The sequence below is a fragment of the Myotis brandtii genome, unplaced genomic scaffold (genome assembly GCF_000412655.1).
Source record: "Myotis brandtii unplaced genomic scaffold, ASM41265v1 scaffold226, whole genome shotgun sequence".
NCBI classification, from domain to species: Eukaryota; Metazoa; Chordata; class Mammalia; order Chiroptera; family Vespertilionidae; genus Myotis; species Myotis brandtii.
In genome coordinates this window covers 325,659-335,494 of record NW_005358478.1, presented here as the reverse complement: position 1 = coordinate 335,494, position 9,836 = coordinate 325,659, and the positions used below count along the sequence as shown (strand labels likewise).

Below are 9,836 nucleotides of genomic sequence, written 5' to 3'. Positions count from 1 at the left end.
CAGAACCTGGGGCAGGTGTTGGTCTGAGCCCTAGGAGTGTGGGCAGAGGGAGGGGGTGTCTGTGGGGCGAACACGGGAGGTCTGGGGACAGTGGCCGGGCTTCATGCGCGGGGTCAGGTCAGGGGGCAGTGATGGGGCGTCCGTGGGGCCCATAGTGGAGGTCTGTGTGTGGAGCCGGGACTGGAAGTCTTCCTGGCAGAGTGTGGGGGGCCCGTGGCGAGCCAGGACGGGGGTTCTCTAAGGAGCCCTGTGTGGGGGGTCCCACAGGACGGGGATGGCTCGGACCCAGAGCCTCCAGATGCGGGGGAGGACAGCAAGTCGGAGAACGGGGAGAACGCGCCCATCTACTGCATCTGCCGCAAACCGGACATCAACTGCTTCATGATGTGAGCCGGGGCGCGGGGGGCGGGGCTGCACCTGTCCGGCCCCACGGCCGGGTGGGGCGATGGTCCAGCCGCTCATCCCCACCGCCCGCCCCTTCCCCTGCAGCGGGTGCGACAACTGCAATGAGTGGTTCCATGGGGACTGCATCCGCATCACGGAGAAGATGGCTAAAGCCATCCGGGAGTGGTACTGCCTGGAGTGCCGAGGTGAGGGGCCGGGACAGGTAGGCGGGAGGGGCTGAGAGGGGGGAGGAGGAGCCCTACTGGGGGGCTGGGTCAGGGGGAGTAGGGGTATGGTTCTGCGGGCAGGGTGATGGTTCTGTGGTGAGCCAACACAGAGGACCCCACTGGAGGGACCCCTCTGCCCCAGAGTAGGGGGGAGAGCGCCATTGGGTGGGACAGAAGAGAAGAGGAATAAAGTTCCGAGACAAGCCAACCCCCCCAATGCCAACCCACCCTGGCCCACAGAGAAAGACCCCAAGCTGGAGATCCGCTATCGGCACAAGAAGTCACGGGAACGGGACAGCAATGAGCGAGACGGCAGTGAGCCCCGGGATGAGGGTGGAGGGCGCAAGAGGCCTGCCCCGGATCCAGACCTACAGCGTCGGGCGGGGTCAGGCACAGGGGTTGGGGCCATGCTTGCTCGGGGCTCTGCTTCGCCCCACAAATCCTCTCCACAGCCCTTGATGGCCACACCCAGCCAGGTGAGTGGCTGTGGTGGCTGGGATAGGTAAGGTGATTCCAGCTCAGGCCCTACCTGGGTTCTTGATTTGTGTTCCGGGCCCCTTCCCTCAGCATCACCAGCAGCAGCAACAGCAGCAGCAACAGCAGCAGCAGCAGCAGCAGATCAAACGGTCAGCCCGAATGTGTGGCGAGTGTGAGGCCTGCCGGCGCACTGAGGACTGTGGCCACTGTGACTTCTGCCGGGACATGAAGAAGTTTGGGGGCCCCAACAAGATCCGGCAGAAATGCCGGCTGCGTCAGTGCCAGCTGCGGGCCCGGGTGAGCATGGGCAGAGCTGGGCAGGGTCAGGTTAGGGGGCCAGTGTGTGCAGGAAGAGGTGACTGATGCTAGAATTGGTGCACTAGGTGGGTGGGGCTTAACTGCATATAAATAGGTGGAAAGGAGCCTGGCCTATCCACATGAATGGGGCATGACCTAAGTGCTGATCTAGCAGGGGAGCCCCCCAACCCCAGGTGGGCAGGGTAGGCTAAGTGTTTCTAGGTAGTCAGGCATGTCAGGGCAGGTAGGGCAGGGCTGAGCATGTCCTGGCTATCGGGTCGGGGTGCAGGTGTGCCTGGGATGGCAAGGTAGGCTAGTTGGTGGGCTGGGCACGTGTTGGAGGGACTAGGGAAGAGCCACCCTCCGTCCACCTGGGGCTGAACTGGGCCTTCCTCCTGCCGGCACAGGAATCGTACAAGTACTTCCCTTCCTCGGTGAGTCCAGCCTCCCAGGGCGGGGCGGGGCATGCGGGCAGATTGTTCAGGGCCAGTCCTGAGATTCTGCCCTGCAGCTCTCGCCAGTGACATCGTCAGAGTCCCTGCCAAGACCTCGCCGGCCACTGCCCACCCAGCAGCAGCCACAGCCATCACAGAAGCTGGGACGCATCCGTGAGGACGAGGGGGCAGTGGTGTCATCAGTAGTCAAGGACCCACCTGAGGCTATAGCCACACCTGAGCCACTCTCAGATGAGGACCTACCACTGGACCCTGACCTGTACCAGGACTTATGTGCAGGGGCCTTTGATGACCACGGCCTGGTGAGCAGGCAGAGCATCCCATGGTGGAAGGGTGGAGGTTACAGAAGCAGAGTATCCATAATGAAAGGAGAGGAGGCAGAGGGTATGGAAGGCTGATTTGGGAACTGAGTAGGTGGTGGGGTAGTCATGAGTGGGGCAAGGGGGTCAGTGTATGCCTCCCTTGCAGCCCTGGATGAGTGACACAGAGGAGTCCCCATTCTTGGACCCTGCGCTGCGGAAGAGGGCAGTGAAAGTGAAGCATGTAAAGCGTCGGGAGAAGAAGTCTGAGAAGAAGGTGATGGAGAGGGTGAAACATGTGTGCGAAGGCAGAGGGCAGGGGGCTGAATGGGGTGAGAGCCAGAAAGGGGTGGGATGCGGGGGAGACGGGTATGGGGCTGATTTCAACTCTACCCTATCCTGACCTGCGTTGTCCCATAGAAGGAGGAGAGATATAAGCGGCATCGGCAGAAGCAGAAGCACAAAGACAAATGGAAACACCCGGAGCGAGCCGATGTCAAGGATCCGGCATCGCTACCGCAGTGCCTGGGGCCTGGCTGTGTGCGCGCTGCACAGTCCACCTCCAAGTATTGCTCAGATGACTGTGGCATGAAGCTGGCAGCCAAGTGAGTCATTCTTGGAGGGTTCAAGGGAGTGGGGAAGTATAGGACAGGGCTTGATAAGATCCCGCTGTATGTCTGCCAGTTACCTGTCTACCATTCAGTCAACCAAGCACCCACCTACCTGTCCACCCATCCATCCACCATTCGGTCACCTGTTTACTTATCTTCACCATTTAGTCACCCAGCCATTCTGTCATCTTTGGCTCACCCCACTTACTTGTTGCTTGCCACCTTTCTACCTGCATCACTGCTTCCTGCAGTCGCATCTACGAGATCCTCCCCCAACGCATCCAGCAGTGGCAGCAGAGCCCCTGCATTGCTGAAGAGCACGGCAAGAAGCTCCTTGAACGCATTCGCCGTGAGCAGCAGAGTGCCCGCACCCGCCTTCAGGAAATGGAGCGCCGATTCCATGAGCTTGAGGCAATCATTGCACGCGCCAAGCAGCAGGCTGTGCGAGAGGATGAGGAGGTGAGCAAGCATGGCATGGCATTGCAGGGCCCAGTACTTGGTCCTTCCTGGCCTCATCATTCCTTCCATTCCATGCAGAGCAACGAGGGTGACAGTGACGACACAGACTTGCAGATCTTCTGCGTCTCCTGCGGGCACCCCATCAACCCACGTGTTGCCTTGCGCCACATGGAGCGCTGCTATGCCAAGGTCAGGGTGTCAGCCTGCAAGGGCAGATAGTGTGGGAACATCGGTGGGTCCTTGGGGGACAGATGTGTTGTTTGAGTACTGTATTGGGAGGGCATGCAGCACACATCCACAGTTTTTTCCATTTGTGCTCATCCTTCCAGTATGAGAGCCAGACGTCCTTTGGGTCCATGTACCCCACACGCATTGAAGGGTGAGTGTGGGTGCTATGCAGACTTTGAGCAAGTAGGTTAATGCTGGGGTCAGAAGTAAAATGTTGGGGTAGGATATCATGATGGGTATGATAGATGGTCCCCTTTCCTTCTCCCCCTTTACTATTCTCTCTCTACTCCAAACCCCCAGGGCCACACGACTCTTCTGTGATGTCTACAATCCTCAGAGCAAGACATACTGTAAGCGGCTCCAGGTCTTGTGCCCAGAGCACTCACGGGACCCCAAAGTAAGGTTTTCCCTCAATTCCTCACATTCTGTCAATCCTCCCTTCCTCACTGCCCTGCATCCCTTTCTCCCCACCTCTCCTCCTTCCTTTCCTACCTGACCACTTTCATAATGCCCATCTGGCTCATCACCTCCTATTCCTCCCCATGTCCCTGCCTCTTTATCCTCTACTAGAGGCCTGGTGCACGAAATTCATGCACTCAGGGTGGGGGCGGGGCGGGTCCCTCAGCCCAACCCGCGCCCTCTCACAGTCCAGAGAACGGGCCTAAGTGGGCAGTCGGACATTCTTAATGCTGCTGCGGAGGCAGGAGAGGCTCCCGCTACCGCCATTGCGCTCGCCAGCTGTCAGCCCAGCTTCTGGCTGAATGGTGCTCCCCCTGTGGGAGCACACTGACTACCAGGGGGCAGCTCCTGCATTGAGCGTCTTCCCCCGGTGATCAGTGTGCATCGTAGCGACCGGCGGTTCTGCTGTTCAGTCAATTTGCATATTAGCCTTTTATTATATAGGACTAGAGGCCCAGTGCATGAAAATCGTGCACGGGGGGAAGAGTGTCTCTCAGCCCAGCCTGCACCCTCTCCAGTCTGGGACCCCCTTGGGGGATGTCCGACTGCTGGTTTAGACCCTGTGGGATCGGGCCTAAACCGCAGTCGGACATCCCCCTCACAATCTGGGACCGCTGGCTCCTAACCACTCGCCTGCCTGCCTGCCTGATTGCCCCTACCCCCAACTGCCCTCCCCTGCCGGCCCAATGGCCCCCACTTGCCCTCCCCTGCCGCCCCGATGGCTCCCACCTGCCCTCCCTTGCCAGCCTGATGGCCACAACTGCCCTCCCTTGCCGTGACCCGCCTCCTCTGCCGGGACCCGCCTCCTCCACGCAGTGGAGACGCCGGGACCAGCCTCCGCGCCGCGCAGAGCCGCGGGACCCCTAGGCCTCACCATGCAGAGCGGCCGCTGGGCCCTGCCTCTGCTGTGTGTGCAGCCATCTTTGTGGCGGCCATCTTGTGGCAACGTTGCGTGTGAGGGCACGAGGACCACCTAGGCTTTTATTAGTATAGATTCCTCCCCTTTTCCATACCTCTCCACTTTCCTCTGAACTCTCCATTCCTTCTCTCCTCCTTTCCTGACCCCTCCCCATTCTCATCCTCCTTCCTGCCTTACCACACCCCATCCATCCTCATGCTTTGTCTTCCTGCAGGTGCCAGCTGACGAGGTATGTGGGTGCCCCCTTGTACGTGATGTCTTTGAGCTCACAGGTGAATTCTGCCGCCTGCCCAAGCGACAGTGCAACCGCCATTACTGCTGGGAGAAGTTGCGGCGTGCTGAAGTGGACCTGGAGCGTGTGCGCGTGGTAGGTTTTGGTGCTGGATGTGGCCAGGGTGAGGTGGGTCTTCCAGAGCTCCATGTCAGGCCTCCTTCTGCTCCTCTGGCAGTGGTACAAGCTGGACGAGCTGTTTGAGCAGGAGCGCAATGTACGCACAGCCATGACAAACCGGGCAGGATTACTGGCCCTGATGCTGCATCAAACCATCCAGCATGACCCACTCACTACCGACCTTCGCTCCAGTGCTGACCGTTGAGCCTCTCTGGCTCAGATGTCCTCACAGCCTTCACCCCCGGCTGGGGAGCTGCCTGGAATCCCCCATTTGTCTTTCTCCAGTGGTCTCTCAGTTTCTCCTTGTGCCCATCCATCACTTGACTGCCCATCTACCCTTACCAGACTCAAACGTTCTTCCTTTCTTTCTGTATCCTTCTGTTTCTTCATTCTTTATGCCTGGGTGGAACAATGCAGTCTGCTCACCCTTGCTTCCTTTCTTCCTGGTTTTGTTAATAAAATTTTGAATAACCAAATTTTGGTCTCCGAACTTTACTCAGTTGCATCTGAATTCTCAAATTCCTGAAGTAGATGAGCCAGTACCTGTGTAGGCTGTGAGTATACACAGGTGGCACCCACTAGGTGCAGGTTACCCCCTTGGGCTGTGGGGATATGACCTGCTGAGGGAGAGCCCAATGGCCTGCATTCTCAGCCTCTCATTTTGAGACAGTGGGTATACAGTCAGCACTCATTCAGCGTGTGGCTGATTTACCACTGTGTAAGCATTAATATTCTCGAGACCAGCTCTGGCCAGGTAGCTCAATTGGTTTGAGTTGCCCCAATACACCAAGGTTGTGGGTTCCATCCCTAGTCAGAGCACATACAAGAAATCAATGAGCCTTGGCCAGTTGCTCAGTGGCAGCGGTTCTCAACCTGTGGGTCGCGACCCCTTTGGCGGTTGAACGACCCTTTCACAGGGGTCACCTAAGACAGTGGTTGGCAAACTGCAACTGGGCAAACCGTGGCTCGCAAGCCACGTGCGGCTCTTTGACCCCTTGAGTGTGGCTCTTCCACAAAATACCACGTGCGGGCTTCTCACTCCCTCTCCCCTCCCCGCCTCTATCCCCCTTACTCTTTACTCTTTCTCTAAAGCAGCGGTTCTCAACCTGTGGGTCGCGACCCCTTTGGTGTTCGAACGACCCTTTCACAGGGGTCGCCTAAGACCATCCTGCATATCAGGTATTTACATTATGATTCATAACAGTAGCAACATTACAGTTATGAAGTAGCAACGAAAATAATTTTATGGTTGGGTCACAACATGAGGAACTGTATTTAAAGGGCCAGAAGGCTGAGAACCACTGGGTTAGAGCGTCAGCCTGCACACCAAAGGAGCAGAGGTTCCATTCCCAGTCAAGGCAACCAATTGATGTGTGTGTCTCACATTGATGTTTCTCTCCCTTCCTCCTTCCATGCTCTAAAAATCAATGGAAAAATATCCTGTGGTGAGGATTAACAAAAAAGGCCAATGAATGCATAAATAAATAGAAGAACAAATAGATGTTTGTGTCTCTCAAGTCAATTTTTAAAAAATCTACTCTCCAGACCAGAGGTGTATTCAATGATGGACACAAAGCTCCCTCTTCTCATAAACCCCATTTTTTGGATATGTATGCAGCAGGACCCCACTAACTTTGTGCCAGGAACTTCATCGGCCTTCTCTGGTTGTCCGGTCCAGTGGGCCCCACAGCTCGCCCTTCCCGGGATGGACCAGGTCTCTTCAGTTGGTGGCCCGACCCGCTTGTTTACTTCTGGCGCGGCACCGCCCCCTTCCCGAGTACCCGCGGAAGGAGCTGGGGCCAAGCGCTGAACCCTCCGCGCGCTCCTGCAACTGTTCAGCGGGGGGCAGAGAGCGGGACGCAGTGGTCGGGGGGAGATGTTGGCAGGCACTGCAGAGCGTAGGCGCGACCTAGGAGAGGTGGGAGAGGAGGGCTCGGGCTCACCCCAGCCTGCGCCCCCCTCCCTCCATCCCTCCCGGTCACGCTTAGTGGAGACCGCCTAGGCAACGGGGAGCCGGAGAGCGCAGGCCCAACCCCAACCCTCCACGCCCCCTTCGGTTGGGACTGGAGAGCGCAGGCGCACAGGAGGTTGGGGCAGTGGGGAGAGCGCGCTGGCTGGCGAGGCGTGAAGCGCTGGAGCTGCGGGTCTCCGGTAGGGAGGCGAGGGTACTTGGGTTGCAGCGCGCAAGCGCAGCCTGTCTCGGCCGGGGCGCGCGCCGCTGCGGGACTCAGCACGCAGGCGCGCGATCCTCCCCACTAAGGGCAAGTGCTGGCCGGACACTCGTGCGCAGGCGTCTCTCGGGGAGCGGAACCCTGGGGGTGGGCCCCGGATTTCCGGTCTCGGGTGCAACGAACGGCCGCGGCGGCGACAGCTACCGCTTGAGCGGCTGCAGAGGAGGAAGAAGAGGAGCTGGGCAAGGCCGGAACCTCTGGCGGGAACCCTCGTAATGGGTCCGCGGACCTAGACCTGTGAAAGCTACCGGCCCGGTGCCGAGCTGGTGAGAGTCGGGGGAGGAAGCGGAGAGCGCTCAGGCGGAGTGTGGAGCAGGGAGGCTCGCTACGCCGACGGAGGAGGCCCGCAGGCCGATGAGTGGGAGGAATGGCGGCTTCGGAATATGGAGGGGATGGAATGGGGAGGTTTAGGCTGAAGACGGAGAGGACTGGGGCTCCGGACGCTGACAGTGGCGGCGTCGGGATTCCGGACCAGGAGTTAGGGGTATGAGGAGTGATATCGGGGCCTCTCCGGTTACAGAGAGAGAAACGGGTGTGCAGAACCAAGGGGATTACCGAGGACCGCTCAGGAGGATGACGGAGAGGACTGGGGGCGTTGGATCGTGAAAGGGAGGGACAGGATAGCTCATGGAGGACGAGGAGAGATAGGGTGTCAGGAGGCTGACAGTCAGAGATAGCACGGTCCGGGGACAGGAACAGCGGACGAACGGAGCGCTGAGAATGCCGAGGGGGGAAGCGGGGTCCTGGGGCTGGTGAGGGGGGTCGAGGATGAGCACGCCGAAGGGAAGGGGTGAGAGAGCTTCGTAGCCGCTGAGGAGAGGAATGGGGGGCCCCGGAGCTGAGACCGGGCGGAGTGGGGCTCTGAACACTGACCAAGAGGGGACACGGTCAGGCTGAGCACAGAAGGCCTGAGAGCCAGGCTGTTCAGGTTGGGGATGTGGAGGAGTTGGGACTCTGGAGGAGGACACAGGGAATCGAGGCAGCACCGAGGGAGCAGGATCAGAGGACATGAGACCGAAGGAAGGAAGGAGGGTAGGAAGGAAGGAGGGAAGGAGGGAGGGAGAGACACCAGGGACTCCTGGGTCAGCGGAGCGGATGGGAATCGGCACTGGCGTCCAGGGCTGGGAAAGCGACCGGAGGGCGAGATGAATGGGGCCTCTTGAGCTGAGGAGGGGGAGCATGGCGGTGTCAAAGGGAGGAATAGGGAGCTAGTAGATCCAAGACAGAGAGTGGCTGTTGGGCCAAGGACAGGGAGAAGTAAGGAGGAAGAGCAAAAGGTTGCCAGGTGGGCAGTGGGGAGAAATGACAGGCTCTCAGGCGAAGGATGGGAAGGAACGGACCCGGGCACTGAAAGTGAGGTGGGAGAACCCTTGGGTTGAGGATGGGGCTTCCAGGTCTAGAGAATGACGAATGGCAAGTGCCTGGGCCCAGGACAGGGAAGAATTGGTGGGAATGGGGGTTTCTCTTCCTTATATTGGCCAGTTGCCTGTGGCAGGTCGCTGGTTTTGCACAAGTATTAATAGATACCAGTGGTTTACGTGGCCTGGGGCACAGCATGTCCCCGCCGACAGGCTCCGTTTCTCCCATTGCCCCCTCCATGTTGCAGGCCCCTGCTCCTTCCTGTGGCTCCCATGGCTGAGGAGTGGCTGGACTGCCCAGCCCTGGGCCCCGGCTGGAAGCGTCGTGAGGTTTTTCGAAAGTCAGGTGCCACCTGCGGACGCTCAGACACCTATTACCAGAGGTACTGGTTGGGTTGTGGGCAGAGTCAGGGGTAGGACTTAGCTTGGTTAGGCAGAGTGAAATTGGGGTGTGGTTAAATTTATGGGTGGGGCTAAAATCATGCGTATACATTTGATCATTATTTGCAGATTCCATATTTGCAAATTCGCCTACTCACTACAATTTGTTTGTACCCCCAAAGTCATTGCTCAGCTATGTTTTCATGGTCATTGGTAGACATGCAAAGAGCAGCAAAAACAATTTAAGTAGCCTGATGCACCTGTTCCCAGGTTGAACAAAGGCTTCTATTCCAGCAGTTATACTATAAACAAGTCCTTTTCATGGTCTACTTAGTGCTGTGTTTTTCAAGTTTTTGTGCTGTTTGCAATGGCCCCCCAAGCATAGTGCTGAAGTGCTATCTAGTGTTCTAAGTGCAAGAAGTTTGTGATGTGCCATAAGAGAAAATACATCTACACTAATAAAAGACAAAGATGCTAATTGACCGTACCTTCGCTACGCTCTAAGGGATGCCCACCAGCCAATCAGAGTGACTATATGCAAATTAACCCAACCAAGATGGCGGCCGGCAGCCACGGAGCTGGAGCAAGCAGGAGGCTTGGTTGCCTGGGCGATGGAGGAAGCCAAGCTTCCCGCCAGCCCTGAGCCGGCTGTGGCCTCCA

General features: G+C 58.2%; 2 protein-coding genes across 14 annotated transcripts in view; both read left to right on the top strand.

Annotated features, from left to right (window-relative positions):
- Positions 1-132: 132 nt before the first annotated feature.
- On the top strand, positions 133-5,682 carry CXXC1 (CXXC finger protein 1; the record flags this gene model as incomplete). The annotated part of the gene is made up of 14 exons (XM_005866263.2): positions 133-386; positions 490-590; positions 852-1,087; positions 1,179-1,385; positions 1,793-1,819; positions 1,897-2,142; positions 2,309-2,416; positions 2,560-2,744; positions 3,002-3,209; positions 3,288-3,398; positions 3,539-3,588; positions 3,738-3,834; positions 5,030-5,182; positions 5,265-5,682. Coding segments are annotated over 14 exons (2,130 nt in total), but the record flags the coding sequence as incomplete, so codon positions are not given.
- Positions 5,683-7,298: 1,616 nt separating this feature from the next.
- MBD1 (methyl-CpG binding domain protein 1) overlaps positions 7,299-9,836 on the top strand; it is a 15,900-nt gene continuing 13,362 nt past the window's right edge. For 3 of the 13 annotated variants that reach the window (XM_014539711.1, XM_005866247.2, XM_014539714.1), the window contains exons 1-2: positions 7,301-7,703; positions 9,044-9,178. In XM_014539711.1, coding sequence (XP_014395197.1) covers positions 9,069-9,178 — 110 coding nt within the window. In that variant the 5' untranslated portion in view covers positions 7,301-7,703; positions 9,044-9,068. Of the gene's footprint in view, positions 7,704-9,043; positions 9,179-9,836 lie in introns of all 13 variants that reach the window. The other 10 variants (XM_014539707.1, XM_014539706.1, XM_014539717.1 and 7 more) reach the window with 5 other exon arrangements.